The sequence below is a fragment of the Parasteatoda tepidariorum genome, chromosome 12 (assembly GCF_982258835.1).
Source record: "Parasteatoda tepidariorum strain Cologne lab strain chromosome 12, Ptep-v5.0, whole genome shotgun sequence".
In the NCBI taxonomy this organism is placed as follows: Eukaryota; Metazoa; Arthropoda; class Arachnida; order Araneae; family Theridiidae; genus Parasteatoda; species Parasteatoda tepidariorum.
Window position 1 is genome coordinate 66,329,656 of NC_141766.1, and position 24,090 is coordinate 66,353,745.

Below are 24,090 nucleotides of genomic sequence, written 5' to 3' on the forward strand. Positions count from 1 at the left end.
ACACGAAACGTAGCAAAATGATAGTGTGAAGAGTTAAGCAAGATGGTAAAGTGAGAGTCTTAACCGTATGCAATAAGAGGAGTTCAATAAGATGATAATATAAGGGGATTGGTAAGATTATGAGGGTCAGCAAGAGGGTAATATGAATGGCTCAGCAAGATGATAATATTAGGCGCTCAACAAGATGATAGTATGAGGAGATCAGTAAGATAACTGTATGAGGGTCAGCAAGAGGGTAATATGAAGGACTCAGCAAAGATGATAATATGAGGGGTTCAACAAGATGGGTTTAACAAGGTGATAATATGAGGGGATCAGTAGGATAACTATATGAGGGTCAGTAAGAGGGTAATATGAAAGGCTCAACAAAGATGATAATATGAGGCGTTCAACAAGATGGGTTTAACAAGATGATAATGTGAGGGGATCAGTAGGATAACTATATGAGGGTCAGCAAGAGGGTAATATGAAAGACTCAGCAAAGATGATAATACGAGGGGTTCAACGAGATACTAGCATGAGGGGTTCAACACGATGATAATGTAAGGAGTTGACCAAATAAATTTATTTCTATTATAAAAAACGCAAATTATTTTTTACAATCGAAATAGATAAACACAACATTTAGCCGTAGCTAACTTTAAAACTTCTTTTCGTTTAACACTTCGAAAAATTTGTATAATTTTTAGATGAGGAGAGTTAACACAGAGAGAACAAAGTTTTCTGAGTGGAAAAACAACCAGTTCCTGCCCCGAACTGAATTCAGGGTCAAAAGTAGTTTGTTTTCTACAAAAATCATTGTGGGTAATTAAAATTTCACTTTCATTGGTAGAAATATAATTACTATTAAAACTCCTTAAGCCAATAGATTAGAAAAAGTGTGTGCACACTCCACATAAACTATCCCTTTTTAAGGCTGTTTTCTCTCAATGTCATTTTTAAGTACACTTATCATTACATAACGAGAAGTCTTTCTACCTTAAATAACATAAATAGAACTCAGTTTTATGTGTGGGAAAAACAAAGTATTATTTCGAACTGAATTCTGGATCAAAATTTCAAAAATCAAAATTTGTTTTCTACATAGCTCATTATGGGTAGTTATATCTTTACTTCATTGGTTCATGAAACATAATTGCTATTAAATCTCCTTTAAAAAAAATTTTGTACATTTCACGAGGACTATCACTTTTCAAGTTTCTTAACCGCTTCCTTTACTAATTTTTTGGGAAAATTTTCTTCTTGCCAGCTGATTCCAAAGAAAGTATACTTGTTAGCACTATACAAAATATCAATGAAAATTCATGACTGTAGTATTAATAGGTTAATAAAAAAGAGATTTTCGTAATCATTTTCTAATTATTGTTACAAAACATTATCGAAAAGATGCGACTCGAGCACTCAGGCATTAATGGGTTAATAATCATTTTATAATTACTATTCTATTCTATTGAGCTATTGCATTTATTTTAATCTATAACATTTTCAATTGCAAAATATTACTGAAAAATTGTGACTTGGGCATTAATGAGTTAATAAATAACACATTTTCATAATCATTTTCCAATTATTACTTAAATTATCAACGAAAAGTTGCTACTTGGCATTAATGGCATGTAAATAAATGACGGATTTTCATGATCATTTTCTAATTACTACTAGAAAGTATTCTTTGAAAGTTGCAACTTAAGTATTAATGAGTTAATTAATGACAGTATTTTATAATAGTTTTATAATTACTCTAACAAAACATTAATGAAAAGTAGGACCTTAAGCAGTAATAGGTTAATAAACAGCAGATTTTCTTAAAAATTCTCTAATTTTTAAATTTAAACTTTTGTCTTACAGATAAAAATGTTGAGACATTTTATGAGTATCAAATTATTCTACAGAGTTTGACTGTCAGTTGTTTAAAATTCAAGAAACAATTTTAATATATTTTTTACCAAAAAGAAAATAAAAAAAATGAGTGAGTTTTTTTTCCTATACTTTGACATTGGGAAATGAGACAGTTTAAAGTAAGGTGATCAGATTTTTTAACCACGATTTGAGGACAAATCAACGGAGCATCCTTGAAAAAATTTTAAGATTCGAGGACATCCAGTTATTTATGGAAAATATTTATTTCTGTATGCAACTAAGTGTTTCTCTTTTTAAAAAAAATATTAAAAATTTAATAAAAAATGGAAACCTTTTACATCTAACGTGATTTCATCCCTAAGGAAATCTAATATTCAAATGATATTCTGCAATTGTTTAACTCTTGCAAAATGAAGAAGTACATGATTATTTGTTTACTTTTCGCTGAAATTATTTTCAGTTCAGTTGAAATTATTTTTAGGAGTTTTCATAAGTTAGTTTTACTAAGATATTTTTTAGCTTGTACTCTTCGTAAGGCAAAACAATCTCGTTCGTTCTCGTTCCAGCTCATTTCGTTTTTTTTTTTTTTTTTTTTTAATTTTTTTTTTTTATTTAAAGTTCTTGAACAAATTCAGCAACATTTGAGGACGTATGTTAAGATTTGAGCCCATTTTCCATACTCAAAGAATTTTTTACTCAAGAAGTTTTTGAGGACAACTATTGAAATCCGAGGACTGTCCTCAAGATTTGAGACTATCTGTTCACCTTGATGTAAAGGGTTCTTTCTCGTATTGGCAAAGCAGGAAGCGTAACAAATAGTAGTTATTTTAGGACTACAGGATACTTAAAAAATAGAGATACAGGATACAGGATACAGTGATTCAAATATAAATGGATGGTATATAAATGAATTATTATATAAATGAATTATTATATAAATGAATAGTTAGGTTTCACATTTTTGCAAAAATATTTAATTCTATTTTTAAAACAATCATATTTAATTCTGATATCAAAATAGATAATTTTTTAAATATTTTGCTAAATATTCAAGGTGCGCAAGATTATGTGAAAATTTTTAATAATAGCATTAAAATTAAAATTTAAACTAAAATAAAAATATCTGTTGTAAAACTATTTTAATACTATTTACAATATTATGTGTACATTTTAAATAAGTATTGTGAATTTTTTTAAGAAGCTTACAAGTTTCAAAATTTTTGTAATCTTTAATATTTAATCTCTATTTTAAAATTTGTTTTTAATTCCTAGAATCTGTATTTTTATATGATTTAAACTTTAATTTCGATTCTAATGGCGAAATGTGTTTACATAATATTATGATCAAATTTTATAAAAGCTTTAAATAATAGTCTATTTTACCATAAAATAAATTTTTTTTAAAAAATAAAATAGAATTTTTTTATAAGAATAATCCTAACTATCACTTTATGCACTCTAAACTGCGTTACTGTCTCATTTTACAAAATGTGTACTGCATTAAAAATTCTATAAATACCATGTGTACATTTCTGTACACTCTACGCTTTCCGCTTCGCCGATATTGATTAAAACTTTTAAGGAAACTTGAAGGAAACATGGTTTTAACTTTTAAGGAAACATGGCTGTAAGTCCCTCGAAGAGTAAGGAATCTGTTTTTTGCAAACAATTTCAAATCGGCAATACTAATTTCAAATTACAATTACAATTTCAAATCAGCAATATTTAAGTAAGTAGTTTCGATTAGTGTACTACTTACTTCTTTTAGTTAAAAGCAGTGCTAAAAATTTTTATTTGAGTAGATAGTTTTGATTAATACAACACATTATTTAACAATCAGTAATATTTAAAATGGATATTTGAGTAAATAGTTTTGATAAGTGCAATACATTATTTAACAATAGTAATATTTGTTGTTGAAGTATGCCTGTTACGGCAGAGGGGTGCGATAGTTCTTGTTTTCCAGTGGCGCCATCTATGGCCAAGAATTTGACTTTTGTCACCCCCATACGTCATGCCCGTTTAAAGGGCGGATCCATTGATTCATCCATTTATTCATATTAGTAATATTTGAAATGTGTATTTGAATAAATAGTTTTGATTCGCTTAATATTTTTTTAACTAAAAGAATACTAAAACCATATATTTCAGTAAATAGTTTTGATTAGTGCAATACCTGTTTTACTCAATATCAATACTAAAACTATGTTTTTGAGTAAATAAATTTTATTGGTGAAATATATTATTTAACAACCAATTATAATTAAAATGTGGATTTGAGTAAATTGTTTTGATTCGTTTAATGCTTTTTTAATTAACAGCAATGCTAAAAAAGTGCAATCGCGTAAATAATTTTAATTTATGCAAAGCATTATTTAACAATCAGGAATATTAAAAATGCGAATTTGAATAAATACTTATAATTATTACAGTAGTATAGTAGATTTTACATGCAATAGTACCGATATTGTTAAAAAAAAAATTTAAAAATTGTGACAACTTGTCCTGGTGAGCCCTACTTAAAAAAAAATATTTTCTTTTTTTAACTTTAATAACCTCTTTAACACAAACCTTTCCAATTTCAAGCGAATTATAATAAAAATGAAACAAATAAATAAATAGTTTATGAAATAGATGATCTGGGAATCTAGACGATTGTGACATATTTAATGTGTCACAATAAAAATGGATACATCTATGTATCCATTTTTATGGATCTATGTCACAATTATGTTTATAGATGTTCATTTCAGACAGATATTCCTATAGATTAATTCCTATACATGTTTCTTCAGATATTCTTCGTAGATTCGGTATAAGCATTGCTTATAATTTATTACAACAAATCCCGGTCTACCTTATTGGGGAAAAAAAAAATTTTCTTAACCTTTATATCCACTTCAATACGATATTTTCGAATTTTAATACAATTTAATAACCTCATAAAAGTGAACAAAAAAGTGATCAAAACAGAAAGTTTATGAAACAGAAGGTCGAGAAATCTTAACCAATCGGAGAAATTTCATTGCCTGACGTCATATAACTCGTAAGCGAACAGAAAGGGAGAGTAAGTCAAGCGCGCCAGCATAAATTGAGATTTCAGAAATACTATCGCTTTATCGTTTCTGAAAAGCGGACTTAATAAAGTTTCATATCTTCCGTTTCAAAATAAAATATGGATGCCTCATCGCAGATGATATATCCATATGAAAATGGACATCCTGATGTACGAACTGGTGATGATTCATTATTTTCAACGGTAGAACCAGCACCTCCAGTTGAGATTTTTGCACTTCATAAAGCTTTTCATGAAGATAATTTTACCGTGAAAGTGGACTTAACAATTGGAGGTAAGACATATGATTATTAAAAAAATGCATATTATAAGTTTTCACATAATTTTTACAGGCAAAATTTCCTTAATAACATCGTCTGCTAAGGAAAAATTTAATGGAATTGTCATCTAATATTTAAGCATTATCCTGAAATTTTCTCCCTTTATAAAGCTTTTTATAAAAATAATTTTACCTCAGAAGTGGGTTGAAAAATTGTTGATTAAATTTGCAAATAATAAAACTTGAATAAGTATAAGCATTCAAGCTATTTTATATTGCAAATTTTTTTTAAATGCATCCCATCTTTATAATATAATAATAATGGTGATGATGTTGTCGAATATTTAAGCATAGCATTATCACGGGTTTTTTGAACTTCATAAAGCTTTCTATGAAGATAATTTTGCAATGCAGGTGGGCTTAACAATTAGAGGAAAGACTAACGATTATTAAAAAAAAATCACATAGTTTTGACAGGCAAAATTTATTTAATGGCATCGTCTATTCGAAAAATGTAAATGATATTGTCATCAAGTGTTTAAGCATTATCCTGAAATTTTCGCACCTTAATAAAGCTCTGCATAAAAATAATTTTTCCACAAAAGTGGTCTGAAAAATTGTAGATTAGATTTGCAATTATTAAAATTGAATATTCACGCTATTTTTTTGAGGCAAAATGTTTTTAAACACATCCTATCTCATCAAAAATAATTATAATAATGTTGATGATCAGAACGTTGTCTAGTGTTCAAAAATAGAATCATTATGAAAGTTTTGGATAAAGCTAATTTTATCCCAACAAAAGGACTTAATGATTGAAGATAAGATTTGCAATTATTAAAATTGAATATCTTAAATATTCACGCTATTTTTTTGAGGCAAAATGTTTTTAAACTCACCCTATCTCATCAAAAATAATTATAATAATGTTGATGATCAGAATGTTGTCTAGTGTTTAAGAATAGAATCATTATGAAAGTTTTGGATAAAGTTAATTTTATCCCAACAAAAGGACTTGAAGATAAGATTTACAATTATTAAAATTTTAATATTTTTAATCGTCTCACTATTTTTTGAAGGTAAAATGTTTATAAACGCAAGCTGAATTTAAAAACGATAGTGATAATAATGTCTAATGGTGCTAAAAATCTAAGTATAGAATTCTTCAGAAATTTTTGCTTTTCTTAAAGCTTTTCATGAAAATACTTTTTTCCCGAAAAAAGGACTTAAAGATTGGAAGTAACACTTGAAACTATTAGAAATTTACTATATTAAATCCTCCCAATATTTTTTAAGACAATTTTTTTTAAACGCACCTTATATTAAAAATAATAATGACGATAATGTAAAATTATGCTAAGTATCAAGTATAAAATTATTCTTAAATTTTTGCTTTTTAAGAAGATAGTTTCATCCCGAAAAAAGGACTTAACGATAGGAGGTAAGAAATACAACTCTAAAAATTTAATATCCTGCTATTTTTTTAAAGCAAACTGTTCTTAAATGCATCTTATATTAAAGAACAATAATGATGATGATGCAAATATTTAAATATATCGAATTATTCTTCAAATTTTTCTTTTCGCAAAGATTTTCATGAAGATACTTTTATCTAATCTGGGAACTTCACTATTATATTCTGAAGCGATTAATAATAAAAAATACTTCTCTAACAATTTTTAAGTTTGATTTTGAAACCAGATCAATACATTTGTTTTTCAAACGATTGTTAAATATTTGTTTAGTTTTGTAAGCTCTTTTAAATTCCTTAATATAGTTAATAACATATTATTGGAAATTAAAAGACTGTGATGCTTTTTAGAACAAAATATAAATTTGAAATTAATCTTGAGATAATTTAAACAATTTGAGGACGTTTATAATAAACATAAATTTATAAGCTTATCCAATAATAACTGTATCATAAAATGAGTTAAAGGCATACTTCGAGCTGACAAAGCAGAAAAAACAACTTAATTTAAGCACAAATAAGGGTAAAAAAATTGACATATTATAATTTTGGTTCTATGAATATATGTTTAGACACTGAGAATACATGTTTATAGAACAACAATTATAGTACATTCATTTTTGTACTTTTATTTGCCTTATTTACGATGTTTGTGCTTCAAGATTGCGTTACGTTTCTTTGTTTAAGAGTGTTTTGTTTTCAAAATCAGCTCAACTCATTTTTATAAATATTATCAGAGAGACAAAAAGCATTTTTCTTCAAGCTAAATAAATTTGTATTAATGTGTTGAGTTTTTTTTTCTTCTAGCAAAAAAAAAAACATGATTTTTTTAAAAAAAAAAATTTAATATTTTTATAAATTCAATTTAAAAAACTCAGTGTTGTGAATTGAACTTGTTATGACAGAATGATACGATAAAAAATAATTTAAAAACTATTGTATATAATATTTTTATACAACGGGCTTTGAGCAACAGATTCAATTTTGAGTTTACAGCTATCAATGTTCTACTCCGCAACCTTGTAATTTTGAATCCAACCCAAAAGGAGCACCTGTTTCAAGCATTGGGAGAATCTAGCCTTCTTAGGGGATTTATTGGTAGGACTAAACTGCACTTGCGTTACATGGAGTGGGAAATCACGAAAACCTCTCACGTTAACCCAGCACCAAGGTGACTCTAAGCTATGATCCGTCTTCTACTGGTGATATTTGAAATCAGCACAGTGGTCGGTGTGAGTTAAATGCTGATATTCATATCGACAAATCATTGCTGGGATTCGGACCTGGTTCAACTCATTGGGAGGCAAGAGCTCTATCTGCAGAGAATAAACAGGATTTTTTTTTAAATGTTTTAATATTTATGTAAATTTAATTTCTTTTAAAAAATAAACAGTATTGTGAGTTGATTTGGTTTTGATAATTCTCGTTTCAAACCACTTTTTTTAATTTTATTAAAGAGATAAAATACAATTTTCATCAAGCATTTAGATTTTTTTTAGAGTAAATAAATTTTTAAATAATTTTAGTCATATAAAGAGATTCAATTTAGCGGAATTGTAATTTATAAATACCCTATGATTTTGGCTTATATAACACTTTTTTCTCTAGCATGTGTCCGAAATTATTTTTTTTAATGTTGATTAAAAGTTATATTTTTATATTTATTATTGTATTAAAACCACTCCTACTTAAATTCATTAGAATTAGCTTAAAAATTCTTTATTTTTTCTTAAATTTTAAATATTTATCATCACTCAGTGTCAATAAGAGGATCTGAACATTGTTACTTCTTCGATATAATTTTAATTTTTTAATTTTTATTTTTATTTATTTATTTTTGCATTTAAAAGAGCTGAGTTGCGATGACAGTTTGAAAAAAAAACTGAAAATATTCTAAACTCATAAGAAAATGTTTCTTTCCTCAGTTTAATTTAAATTCGGTGTGACGAACGCAGAAAGTGAATTTTGTATTATCAAGATGTTTAGACGATATTATTTAACTAACATTTGTTCTTAAACTAAAATAAGAAATTTTTAAAATATAATTTCTATCTAACTAATAAATGTGATATTTTTTTCTGAGGGAAAATATTTCATTCGGAGTGAGTAACTAAAGCACAAAATATTACAACGAAATTATTTAATGTCATCGTTTTATAATTATTATTAACAGTCCAAAATATCATACTATTAATATTATTTTAATCAAAATTGGGTAACTGAATCACGTGTAAAAACAAACTTAACATAATTATTGTTGTTTGAAATATTAAGTTTATAATTATATTTCAAACAGACCGAAGTATTAAAATATTTATGTTATTATATTTTTTCGATGTTGCGTAAGTAAGGCACAAGTTGTTAGAAGCAATTTATTTAATGCAGTTATTATGTTACTATTATACTATTACATATCATTATACTATTACAAACCAAAATATCACAATATTTATGTTTTCTAAATCACCTATTTAATTCGAAAATATTTCCGGTTGATTCTCTCTAGCTGTCATTTAACAAAAATATAATATTTTTACTCGTGTTATTTCCGCATTTAACATTAATTAACACGAATGTTCTGCTGTGATAAATAAGAGCAAATTTTTCCGAAAATCATTTATCCTATCATAAGTTATATAAATGTGAAATAATTTATTTCATTCGTAGATTTGTTTTATTTCCCAAGTGTTAATGACATGTTTTTCTTCTAACAAAACTCATAATTTTGTTTACTCTTAGATAAAGTCAATCAAAGCCACCTACTCATTAAATTAAATGAGAAGTAATTTAAAAGGTTTTTTCGATAATTTTTATAATCATTTTTGCAAACCATTTTTTGAAATGAGGTTTGGCTGAAATTTTTTCAAGAAAATTGAACGAAATTCTTGAAAAATCTGCAATGCGATAAGAACGAAAATTATTTAACATGAGATGCTTATCCATTTTTGAATGGATCATATCTACTTACACCAATGATATGAACAGAACATAATCCAAGACATTGCCCTCGCCGTGACCTAGACATTCGTGTCACTGCCCGGCATACACTTGCTAGTTTTACCTACACAAATGTTTTCCCTAATCTAACCTAATTGGATTTTAAAATATAGAATAAATATTAAAATAGCAATGAACTAATTATTATCAAATCAGACATTCATCTATGTAACTTGTACTTAGCGTTTCATGCATTTAATCAATCATTAACAAGAATTAAATGGCAATAGAGAATCCATATATAAATATATATATATACTTGTAACATATAGGGGGGCTATATATATATATATATATATATATATATATATATATATATATATATATATATATATATATATACATATATATATACTTGTAACATATAGGGGGTCTCTTCAAAATGTAGAGGAAACATGGGAAAAATTACAGAATAATAAAAAAAGGGGAAAAAAGAATAATAATAATAATAAAAATAACAAGAAACCGGGAAGAAAATTCCGAAAAAAATTTTAAAAATCCGGAAAATAAAAGATATAATCTTTTCATCAACTCACACAATTATATCCACAAAAAAGAGTGGTTTCTAATATTGCATTAATATAGTTAACGTGAAATATATCAATGCAATAGTGTAAGGAACACTCAAAAAATTTACAAAAAAATTACAACAGATAAAATAGAACACAATAAGTAAAAATATGACGTAAAAACAGAATATAAAATATAAAGAAGAAACAGAATAAAACGTGAAATGAAATCTATAAATACTTGCAGCTTATGAGCAATAAGTAAAACTTATTGATTTTCTTAATTTTCTTCGTGCTTTTTTGTATTATATATATATATATATATATATATATATATATATATATATATATATATATATATATATATATATATATATATATATATACCTGGTGTTTCGACCTGGTGTTCCTCTGCCCTAATAACTGGTATTCTTCTACCCTAACTTTTTTAAGGATTAAAAAATTTTGCCTGACATTTCCTACACTCATGTGTAGGAAACACTCATGCCGCCCGGCATTTCCTACACTCATGCTGCCCGGCATTCCCAACAGTAATATTTTTCTAAAAAGTAAGTATCATTGTGCAGTATACACTTGACTCGTTTTTCTTGCATTAATGTTTTTCCTATTCTAACCTAATCGGATTTTGAAATATCGAATAAATATTAAAATATCAATGAATTAATTCATATTAAATTGGACCTTCACCAAAGCAATGCAATTGTTGACATTCACTGGTGAAAATCGGCATTCTCCAGATTTCGGTCTTTTACGGTATGTAGTTCATTATGAAAAATTCAGTCTTATAATTATTATATATTCAGTCTTATAACTATTATAGTCTTATAATTACTATATTATTTAACAACATGATTGCTGATTGATTAAATAATATTTTTGATTAAGAATTTCCCTGTGACAAAACAAAAAATTTCTAATATTCTATAAAGCAACATAAAGAGCAAAATAAACCCTCATCACTAATTGACATTTTCGATACACTGTTGGAAATTTCTCTGAAAAAATTGGTTAAAAACTATTTATTTAATTGTTATTTTACCATATTCAAACAAAACAGTCAAGTAACCGTAAATAAGATGGTATTCAAACTGTTAATTGTGAGAAAAATCATTTATTAATTGCTTTCATTTAATACGGTTAAACAACTAGAACTTTATCGCACCAACTAGACCCACATAATGAAGCTAAAATCCTGGCAGCTGAATGCGTATTATAGCCGCGTGGGTCAATTTACCTATCTCATAGCAGACAGAATGCGGGTTCGAATCCTAGCGTTGACACCACAATGTTTCATGCAGTCCCTTTAACACATGAAGAGTTTCCATAACCCTGCACTCCTTAATTTGTGACCCTGGACTATTAGAGTACGACATTCTCATTCACGTATAGATGATAGCACCATAAAGCTGCTTAACGCCATTTGATTTTTACAGTTTTGAAGCCATGCTATTTGTAAAAAGCGTGTATTTAAGTTTTTTTAACGCTACTAATTGTAAATGGTTATAAAATCGTGCGAAACTTTCTTGACTTTACGGTTAATAGGATGGAGAGACTGCTGCCGGTTATTATACCGTAAATTTAGAATGGAAATTCTGATAGTGTAGTACTTGTTTATAGTTCTTAAATGGTTCTCTGCCTTTTAAAATTTTTAATATTGTAGCATTTTTATTAACCTCATAATATTCAAAACCTTCCTTTCTTTTCTGAAAATAAAATTACTTACTATTGGAAATATACCTTAGTTAGGAAAATGCATCATTATATAATTATATTTAATTTCATACGAAAAAATGAATTTGAATGATGAATTTAATCATTTATTTATTTATTATCATAACCATTGACACTTTGTTCCACCATATTTTATCTTTTAAGCTTATCTTTAATAAAATCTTAGACTAGACTCGATTCAGTTCTTTTCCGTTTCGTAGAATTCAATTTAAATTTTATTTTCCTTTTTTCGAATAAAGAAACTATTTTTAGTAATATTATACAAATTTCATAATTTTTAAAGTTATATTGCAAAGAAATACTATAAATGTAATGCAATGTTGCAAGGAGAAAAACAAATAGTTTATCATTGTTTTGAACAAAGGTGATTAAATGATGTGTTTTAAGCTATTATAATTATTAAAAAGAAGTGTTTTAATAATATTTAAAAAGTAAATAGTTAAGTTTATAATTTCATAAATGTAACAAAAATTTTGGTTGTACATTTTGATATTGTCTCTCTTTTCATTTTTTTTTCTTTTTTTTTTTTTACATTTTTAAAAAGTAACTATTTTAGATTTTTATAAAACTCATCCCATTAAATTTTAATTTCAATCTATAAAAAATGCTTATTTTTAAAAAAATAATATGAAGCGTATGTAAAATGTACTTTTATATCGACCCATAGTGCAAATTTCATAAAAGAATTCACAGTCAATATTCTATACGTTTTTGTATTTGTCTTTTTCCTTTTCTTTTTTTTTTTTGAAATGTGCATAAAAATGTCCTTTTAATAATATTAAAAAAACTACTTAAATTTCATGCATCGTTTTACTTAATTATATACTTCTCATTCTTACTAGTTATATTTATTAATTAAAATTTAAACGGCTTGGTCAAGTTAGCGATTAACAGCACTTTTTCTAAATGTGACTTTTATTCAGCAAACTGTTACTTAGTGATATTTCCTGATAGATACTTAAGTTTCCGCGATTTTGATTGTATAATGTCTATCCGTGATGGCTCAGAAAATACAGTGTTTGCCTTCCATTGAGGGGAACCGAGTTCGAATTCCAGCGATAGCTGGTCAATTCGAATTCCACATCCGGCTAGCACCGACCACAATGCTGACATAAATATCCTCAGTGTTAGACAGATCATGGATTAGAGTCCCCTTGCCATCAGGCTAATCGTGGGATGTTTTCGTGGTTTTCCTCTTCATGTTACGCTGGATTGGGTTCAAAATTACAAGGCTACGGAGTTTAACATAAGTAGTCGTAAACCAAAAATGGGGTCGGCTGTTTAACGACGTTTATAAATAACAGCACAATGAACATGAACGTCCGATTGCCATCATAGAAATCGCTGCGCATTATTTCTTAACGAATATACTCTTAAGCACGCTCTCTTAAACTATTTGCATAATATCACTTACATGGCTCCAAACCCGTCAATTTTATTTATTTAATTATTTTGTGTGTCTTTTTCTTAAAAGACTTTACATTGTGCAGGCTTTTTTTTTCAAATTTCTAAAATGTTAAGAAAATCTGAAAAAGTTTAAAGTTTGAAGGAATTTTAGAAAAGTAAGCAAATATTAGACTTTTAATATAAACGTGGTTCGGATCAAATCTAGACAAAACAATTTCGGGTCACGTGCATTATTTGTTTACATAATTGGGTCTCCATATTTTGTAAACGACAATTACACAGTTTTATATTCACGTTTTAGTCATCAAAAGGAAGGGGAAAAAAGTAAATATTTAGTCATGCTTGAAACAAAAATTTGAAAGAATAAAAATAGGTTGATTTATTTTTATAAAAAAATATGCCCAGAAAAACATTATGATCTTAACGGGGAATAGCCCAAAACATTACAGATGTATTGTAACATAACAAAAAATATTTGGATTCAAATTTGCTGACCCTTTCATTTCCTTGTTTACTTTCACAGAAACAAATGAGTGAAGCGAAAATCTAAAAGCGAAATAAACAAGCTAGAAAAGAAAAGTTTAACCCGATCTGTCCCGGTCACTTTAAAAACGTGACTTCTTAACCTAACAGATTTTGGATCATTTAGTGCAAGGGCTTTAACATATAAAATACTTTTTTTGAGTTTTGATAAACTTGAGCATTGATTATGTAAGTGTTTTGGCACCAAAAACGAATAACCTACACTTTAAATCAGCTATTTGTTGTCAGAAGAAGAAAAGTTCCGGTGAAAGGTCAATCAGTTTATGTTTACTATGCGCTACGCGTAAGAAAAATATGTGGAATGAATTAATAACCTTACGTGATGTAGTTCGAAAATCATTGATAAGATTTTTTTTAGAGATCGCTTGCTTCGAAATTTAGGGTTTTTGGTTCTACATTTGAATTTAGTTTACTCATTGTTTTTTGTTCTCATTTGATTATACAAAAAAAAAAAAAAAAAAAAGAAATGTTTTAGGATGTTTTGGGGAAAAAAAATCAATGTCGGAATATAAAAAATATTGTTTTTAAAAAAATTAGTTTTTTTTCTTCCTTTTTTAAATATATCTATGATTTAAATGTTTTGAAAATTTGAATTTCCGAGGTTTTATATTTTTAATTACAGGTAAGATTTTCTTAGAAGATTTCTATCCTAGCAATTTTGGGTTTTATGTTCTATATTTGAATATAGTTTACTCGTTTAAAAAATTACCAAATTTAAATTAAAAATTATAAATATAAAATTAACAAATTTTAAAAAAAAATATTTTAATACCATATTTTATTATTAACTACCAAAATAATTACCAAAGCGCCTCAGTAAAAATTACCTATCTTTTTGGTGTTCCCTTAGAGCAGGGATGGGCAAACTACGGCCCGCGGGCCAACAGTGGCCCGCCGGCGGGTTTTATACGGCCCGCGGATACAATTTTAACTTGCTGATCCGTGGCGAAAATAAACAATATACATCCATTTTCTTGTCTACTTTGTTCAAAGTTATTTTTCATCTTTCTTTTTTAACAAACTACTGATGACCTTTTAACTTTCTCTAATTTTTGTTCTACAAAACAAAAATTGATGGAAATAGCTAGTAGCACAGACAGCTTCAATTGGTAAAATGTTGAAAGCTCTTCATAGAATAGCCGTAGATTGGTGCCATCTGAAGCAGTTGCTTTTAAATATGCCAAAAATTGAGTTTTAAAAATCATTACCAAAAGCTGGTTTCCCTAATTTAATATTTCATGCCCAGAAAATCCGTACTATGTTTGCTTCATTTTACTTAAGCGAACAAGTGTTTTCATCTTATGAACCTTAGAAAAAATCATTTCAGAAGTAGGCTAACCGACAAACATTTACCCACGTTCCTTAAAATAAGTACATCTCACTTAGAACCTCAATATAAGGAACTTTTATTAAATGAAATCACAATTTCATTCATCTAATTAAATATTTATATAAAAAATTGTATAGCGTTTTTTTTTTTTTTTTTTTTTTTTTTTTTTTTTTTTTTTAAGAAATTTTTACAGAGCCAACCAAACTTTTCCAATTTTTGGCCCTCGACCAGAAAAATTTGCCCATCCCAGCCTTAGAGCCAGGAACACTTTAGATTTTAGCATATTCTGGTAGATATAACTATACTTTTTTCCTAGGTGTATGATTTAAATATTTTGAAAGCATAAATTGATAAAGTTCTAAATTTTTAATTTAATTTTTAAAAATTCAAAAGCTTAGTAATATTTTCACGATTAAATTTAATTTAAATAATACAGTACACATGAACCCAAATACTGATTATACAGGCAATACTTCATTCAAAAAAGGATTGTTTTAAAGACATTATTTCATTAGTTTGGAAGAAATGGTACAGATGACAACCTATAGCATCTAATGCTTTTTTTACTCGAAATTTAAAACAATAAAATTATGAATTTAATACTTATTTTAAAACTAAACGTTTTGCGTGTAAATTTTTTTTGTTACTTTATTTGTTTAAACAAACGAAAACTCTCTTCATCTCTTAATTCTCCGTTTTTGTTTAGCATAAACTAAGTTATAAAATAATTTATCGGCCTCTCGTGTCGATTTTTTTGGTTTACTATTTTATACTTTTTTGGTTTACTTATTAATATTTTTTTGAAAATTATTTTAGTTATATCTTTTAAAATTATTTTGCATTGCAAAATAAAAACTAAAATTATAAAAACAAATGAAAACGAATATCCTATTCTAATATCGTACACTCGTTATTCGAGTTAGATTTGATTTGCTCTCCGATTCGCAAGAAAAATCTAAAAATTACAATTTTCAAAACATATCAAATAATGTTCAAAACAACAAAAAATCTCTAATAAATATACTTACTCTCAAAAATTAGAAGAATTTATTTCTCATAATACTTATATAATAAGAGAATTTTTAATTCATGGACAGTAGGTTTCAGATAATGCTAACCTTCCTTCCATTTTTTTGAATTTTTTTGAATCCATTTGAATTTCCTTCCATTTTTTTTGTTGTTGTTGAAGTTTCAGTCTTATAATTTTTTATTAAATGTTATAGTCCTTTGCAAAAATATTAGACACAAAAGTATTACACCCGACTAAACAAAAAAAACAAACTAAGCACTAAACATAAAACGAAAGGTAAGTTTTCGGCACATTTTTCTATAGTAAAAAAAATCTTTCCGTGCACAAAATAAAAATTTTTTTTTGAAAAAGAACGTCTTTTGATAAGCATGTTCACGATCTTTCAGTTGATAGAATAAGCATTATGTGTTAAAGCAATAATCATTAATGAAAAAGTTCTTTTAGTGAACTGAAAAAAAAGAACGTCTTTTAAAAAACACGAGATTTCACTTGGTTGTAAAAACATATCATTTAGCATTTAAATCCTTAAGCTAGTTTCAAGTTTTATTTCTTTACTTAACACTTTCAGTTGATGAGATAAAAATTACAAATTAATGATGCTAAAGGAATTTTTTTAACAGCTTCCAAAAACGAACTATTAAGGGAACCGGAAAGTAATGTCGTTTCGGTGCATTTGATATTTGTTATGAATATTTTATTTTTCATCAATCATGTATTCATCCTCGTTCGCAACAACCTTTCAATGCCGAATTGAAGACTAACGAATATTTAATGCGCCGAAACGGCATTACTCTTCAGTCCCCCTAATATTTTATAAATGAAGTATAACTTTAAGCAATATTTTAATGAACAAGGAATTCTGCTGTAATTTTTCAGAAGAATTAGTAAATAAACAAAAAAAAAATAATTAATTTACTAACTTTTTTTCAGCCAAGTATCAATTGCTGAAAATTAATAAGTTGATTATTAAATATAATTATTAATTGGTTAATTAATTGATTCATTGATTGTTAATCGGTTATTTAATTAATTTATTAAAAACTGTTCATTAACCAAATTAAGTAACTTAATCAATCAATCAAAATGGTCATTTTTCTTTTTTCTCAACTAATTACTTATAACTGGAGACTTATGTGCATTACAAATATTTAATATATATCAGATATAACGGGCTTGTACAATATAATAATAAGCAACATTTTCACACTATTCAGGAAGGTGTTTCTATGAAAAAGACCGCGGTTTTTATGCAGGCAATAAAATTTTCACGTAGCGTATGCTTAATGCGTATTGTTCTGTTATCTGGTAGAATTTCAGATAGCTTGTAGAGTACTCATTTGGAAACAATACTAGAAAACAGTTGGTATAAAAATTCCTCCCTCGATTATCTCTTAATATTCTTAACATTTATCAACGAAAATGGATACGTAAATCAAATACTACAAGCATACAAACACGAATTGTATCAAAACATTTAGTTGTTTCTTTTCTATTGCGTTTTGGGATATTTATTCAAATCAAGTTCTTGGAAATTCATCGTATTCAATACAGTAGTATTTATAAATCAAGCATTATTGTATTCATTTATTGAATTGAAATAAATCACTAACTCATATATTCCTTACGGAATTCAACTTATCTCGAATCCTTTCATTCTAAGGAATGACGTAAGAGAAGAAAAAAAAACTCATTCAAATATTCCCGAAATAGTTGATGCTTAAAAATAATATTCATATTAACTAGCTTCGTTTCATATTAACTAGCTAAAAAAGTAGTAAAATCGGCATTTTATTGCTAAATACGGGTTAATATTTAGAGAGGAAATAGTTAAAAGCGAAGGAATATCTGTTTTCATGCCTTTGAATTCGTTAGAATAAATGTTTTTGTGTGTTATATACGCTTTTTCGGTTGATTGAGTTACGATAATATCTTTTAAATAGCAACATGATGTTGAATAAAACTACTCTTCCTGTCCAATATATTAGACGCACTCTAAGATTCTATGTAAAATCATAATTATCAGGTGATACTATACAGCTTTATTGCTCTTATGTGTCTGAAACCGGTTTGAACTTGTTTACGTTCCTTTATCAATTGGTTAACACTGTAATGCAATGCGCTAAAAATAAATACAAATAGAAAGTATATAAAAAATCTCCCGCATAAAAACCCATTCAAGTATAAAAGTATTGCATATAAACTCGTAAAAAACATGTCATTATTAAAAAAGTACAGTGCGTTGAATAATTTGGTCTAATTATTTTAATATGCTAATAAAATACCTGATATTACAAATATTCCATATTTATATAATATAGCGTCGAATTTATCCTATCGTCGAATTTATATTATATATCGCCTAATTTTACCAATTGATACACTAACGTAGACAAGTGCCAACCGGTTTCAGTCACGTAGAAACAATGAAGCTGTATAGTTTTATCTGATAATTAAAATTTTACATAGAATCTTATAGTGCGTCTAATAATTTGGACAGGGGTTGTACACAACATTTTGCCAGGTGTAAAGTTTCAACTTATTTAGATCAGTGGTTCCCAATTTTTTTTTCCGTAACAGAGCCCTAAATGATTAACCTTCAAAAAATGATTAACCCCAAGAACTCAAGGAAAGAATTTCATTAGCAATTGTGAATATATAAATCAACGACAAGCTATTAATCATTTTAAAAACATTTAATAAATGAATATTTTTTTTTTTTTTTTTTTTTTTTTTTTTTTTTTTTTTAAATAACGGCAGGCACTTGAACTCTCGTTCTTCGCCTCGGAAGATGCCGGAAGTGTTGCTCATTTATCGCTACCCAGTGGGCACCTGTGAACCTAAGTCACGGAGGCGAGCAACATTACCCACGCCACACTGCCACAAACCCGTTCATAGGGTGGGCCACATTCACACATCACACACAACAGAGGACAGCACAGAGAGAAACATCCATGCCCAGAGCGGGATTCGAACCCGCAGCCATTGGCTCCGCAGTCAGGCACGCTAACCGCTCGCCACCTGGCCGGCATAAATGAATAAATAAAATATATCGTTTTACCCATAGTCTTAAAATTGGATTTGATGTCAGAATTCACAGATTTGGGGCACTATCTTGTTTGATTTTCTTATCTAGTTCTTAATTCATTGAAAACTGAAAATGAATGATCTGAAATATGGCTTCCGCTGAAATAAAAACGAAAAAGTACTGTAGTAAACTTTGGGAATGGTTACCAGAAAATACTGGAAGTTGTTTATTTTCATTCGATACCAATACTTGCGCAATTATTCATAAATATATATCGTTTTCATTTTTCTTCAATATTTGTTGTTCGAAAAAATATTGTTTCTAATTCGGCTTTTCTATCTTTGCAAGCATTTCAGCCTTAAAGTAACTGAAATATTCAATAAATAATAGATAATTAATTGGATTATAATTCAGTTACAGTTTCGGAAATCATAATTGGTAAAAAAAAGTCCTAACTTTCGGAACCCCTGTGACACTAACTGGTTCCGCGTAACACCAATAGGGGAACTGCTGGTCTAAATGTGCGATATCATGGAGAAATGTTCTATGTACAAGTTTTTCTGACTTTCTATAATTTATCTAAAATTAAAGCTTTCTATAATTTAAGGACTTTTTACACGAGTTTAAGATAATTGGGGAAATTATTGAAATGCAAACACTTAAGCTTAAATTTGAAGCAAGAGCTTAAATTTGAAGGCGAATGACGTCTTACGCGCGCGATATAAGCCATAAAAATCATGTAAAGTCTTCAAAAATCTTCGACAAGGCAGACAAATATGCTCTTTTTCTTCGCATATTAGCTCAAAAAATTTGAAAAATTTAATTGCAATTTTATGTAATAATTTTACATTTTCTGGAATTTTGTCAGAAGTTCTTTCATTGAGACACAATTATTTTATTCTCGTCATTTTAAATTCAGAGCCGTTAATCGAATATCTCAAAATATATACAAAGCATGGCTTTTGAATTAAATGGCATAATATATACACTATTTTTTTATATGCTTCTCATATCTGCACTGTCAGGACTGGTAGGAGAAAGGCGCTCTTTTCCTGCACCTAGAGTATACGTACTAAATAATACGCATACATATTAATACGAGAAGTAATACGTGCACGAAGTAATACGAATCCCACGTCCGTGTGATATTGGGTCGCTAGAGACAAAAAAGCTTGTTTTATATTTGTTAACGCGAGTCGTGAAAGGAAAGTCACGCGATCACGTATATGTGATCACGATCTTGAAGGAGTTAAACTCAAGAGATAGTCTTAAAAAATTCACCATAAAACGTTTTTAAATTTACCAAAACGTGCTGTTTTGTTAAAAATACACACTTTATCAGATTAGAAAGTCGAACAAAAATCAAAACATTTTTCAATTTCTGGAATAAATTGAAATAATAAAAAATAATAATAATAATTAATAATGATTTACGTTCACAAATTGTGTTGTGTGAAATAAAATATCTATTCAGTATACTAGAGAAGTGGCTTTCAGGTATAGATTCAGTTATTTATTTCATAAAGTTTAAAGTGACTTTTAACTGAAATAAGAGCAAAACCTCTATCGCATTACTGAGGATAATATCAAACAAATAAAATAAACTTTTGCAATGTTGATATTATATCATTAAAACATTCCTCAGATTTATTTAGAAAAATTAAATATAACCTTCTTTTTGAAAAACATGAGTAAAGAAACCTATGCCTTTTTTTTCTTCCAAAGATAGAGGCCAAACTTACCAATTTTTATTCAAAATGTAGTAGAATTAAAGTATCCACAGTAGTAGAATTAAACAAAGCCTCGATTTTGAGCAAATACTATTGAGTTAAAGAGAAAAACAACTCATTTACTTTGAATCCCCTTGAAAGAAACGCATCAATGATCACATACACTCTATCGATTACGTTAATCAATTCTTAAAAAGGATCTTTTACACATTTTTATAGATTTTGTGAATAACACCCAATCACAGAATTATTTTTTTCTCGAGTGAAAATATGAAAATGGCTAAATTAATTCTATATACATATTATCGTCAGCAATGTAATGATAAGATATATTTTTGAAATAATTCAGAAAAGTTTTTAGAAAAATGTTCTTTGCGAAAAATACCATGATTTTTTACGTAAGCAAGAAGACGTTTCTTTTGTGATTTATTTTTATATTTTAACCGTTGTTGAACAGCCAACCCAATTTTTAGGTATACGACTTCTAATGTTCAACTCCGTGGCCTTGTAATTTTAAACCCAATCCGGAAAGCAAGGAAACTCCTGTATCAAGTATTGGGAAAAATTTGCCTTCGTGGACGACTTTTTTTTATGGAACTAACCAGCATTTGCGTTACATGGAGAGGAAGACCACGAGAACCTCCCACGGTTAGCCAGACGGAATGGGGACTGTGCTGTGGTCGGTGCAAGCCGGTGCACGTCAGCGCTGTGGTCGGTGCAAGCCGGAAGCGGAATTCGTATCGACCAGCCATCGCTGGGATTCGAACCCGGGTTACCTGATTAGAAGGCGAACGCTCTATCCTCTGAGCCATCGCGACTCCTTTTGCGATTCGGTAGAAATTGCATAACGTAGTTCTTTAACATTCCAAAAGTATTGCATAACACTTAAATGTGAACATTGTCACTAATAAAACAGTGGCTTATCATTAAATTTCTCCAAGTTCATCAATTCTTTATGTCGTAAGACCAGTGCTATGTCTAAATTCCAATCCGGTGCTTGCGTTACATAAAGAGGAAAACCATGGATACCTTCCACAGTTAGCCTCACGGCAAGAGGACTGTAACCCATAATCCACCAACCACTGAAGACACTCTCATTGGGAGGACAATTTAATTATTATAAAATAATATTTAAACATCAATATTATATGAAAGTTAATTTAAATACGGCAAATTTTGAGAAATATAATTGTTAAAATAAATAGAAATGTAAAAAAAAATGTATCTAAGCAATTTCCAAAAATCATAGAAGCTACTAAATTTTTATTTCAAATTCTATTCCCAATTTTATATTTTTAAACGTTGTTCATTCATTATTTGGATCACTTATTGTTTAAAATAAAATCATAGATGGCAGCATTAAAACCTAAAAAATTTCATCTATCACTCAAAAATTTATTTCTTAAGCTTATTGGTTATTTTCTAATTACAAATTAATACTCTGACGAATTCCATATCTAATTTCAAAATATAATTCTGCAAATTTCAAATACATATATTTTTTTGCATGAATAAAAGAAAAGGACTGAATTATATCTGCGATTGAGTGCTTGTAAAATGCTTGTTAGAATGTTGAATCACTTGTAATGTACAAAGTTAGCAATTTTAAAACTAGTGGTAAACTGCGTCATTATTTTAATTGGATGTCATTATTTTTTTTATTTTATAGAGGACAAACAATCTATAATTAAGTGTAATGAGTTGAGTTTCTTTTACAGATACTCTTGCATTACTTTAAACTTATCTCAAAAGATGGCGACACCATAGTAATATTTACTTAAAACTTGAATCTACAAGATATTTCAAAGAATTCATAACTGTAGACAATTTTCCATGCAATCAACCAGCTAATAATAAAACAGACAAATAAATGCCCCCTTTAATGATTATTTAAAATTCTTAATTAACCTTATCTTTCATTTATAAGAAGTTTATTAAGATTTCAAGCCACCAGCACTTCGATTAAATCAGAAGATGTATAAATTGGGCCGTTATAAATAACTTGCACAAAATTTGAGGTTTATTTTTTCATGTAACAAAAAATTATGGTTCCTAACTGTTACTCATTAAATACGAATTTTTTCCAAATTTTTATAAATTTTTTTTAGGACATGGGAAGTATACTACCCACCGAACTCATTAATCTTTTTATCTCGAGGGATCGCGATTTTCATATCTATGATTTGCGGGACCATTTACTGATAATCTAGGAAAATAATGCCAGTGAAGGAATTTGTTTACATAAATGTATGTATCAAGTAAAGGTTAGCTTGTAGTCAAGAAGTAAAGCAAACTTTGCGGAGTTATTTTCTCTTAAGCGTTCGTTTATTTGATTATTTCTAATTAAAAGTAGTTATAAACACGGGATTTTTTTTAATTTATTTATTAGCACACAAATTCAAATTTATGGCCAATTCAGATAAAATTTTTAATATCCAACCACCTTCCATCATAAAAAAAATTCTAAAAATTAAATTAATTTTAGGTAATAAGCTAAATTAACTTCCTTTTAAAAATCAATTTTGATTCGAAAACTTTTTTAACGTAACATTAGTACCTTTTCAGGGTAGGGTACCTTTTCACAGATGAAGGTTGACATGGAATCGATAGGTTGATATTTGACATCGATATGACTCTCTCCATAGGTTGAGGAAACTAAAACTCGTTAAAATAAAACTGTAAAAACGAAAAAAAAATTTATTAATACTCGATTATTAAATTGCTTATTTTTACAGCTTACAGAGATGAAGAAGGAAGACCTTGGGTTTTGCCAGTTGTAAGAAAAATTGAGGAAGAAATAACTTCTGGAAATAATATCAGCCATGAATATTTGGGCCAATTAGGGTTAGAAGAACTCAGTCATGCTGCTACAAAATTGTTACTTGGAAATGATAACATAGCTCTTAAACAAGGCAGGGTAAGTAAAGTTCAATTGAAAAGAACTACCAAAAAGAGATTAATAAAAGAAGAACATGTTTGCAACACTCAGATAGTCAGACGTACACAACCGTAATTAAACCATAATGCGGTGCAAATTTTCAGCTACCTAAAAAAGGTGTAAAATTGAAATATTTTAGAAAACATTAAAATTGAAGTTTTTC

At 28.0% G+C, this 24,090-nt stretch overlaps 1 protein-coding gene across 1 annotated transcript in view; it reads left to right on the plus strand.

Annotated features, from left to right (window-relative positions):
• The first annotated feature begins 4,681 nt into the window (after positions 1–4,681).
• Positions 4,682–24,090, plus strand: part of LOC107455531 (aspartate aminotransferase, cytoplasmic) — a 45,767-nt gene continuing 26,358 nt past the window's right edge. The window contains exons 1-2 of the mRNA XM_021145482.4: positions 4,682–5,210; positions 23,725–23,906. Of these exons, the coding sequence (XP_021001141.1) occupies positions 5,036–5,210; positions 23,725–23,906 (357 nt within the window). The 5' untranslated portion in view covers positions 4,682–5,035. The remainder of the gene's footprint in view (positions 5,211–23,724; positions 23,907–24,090) is intronic.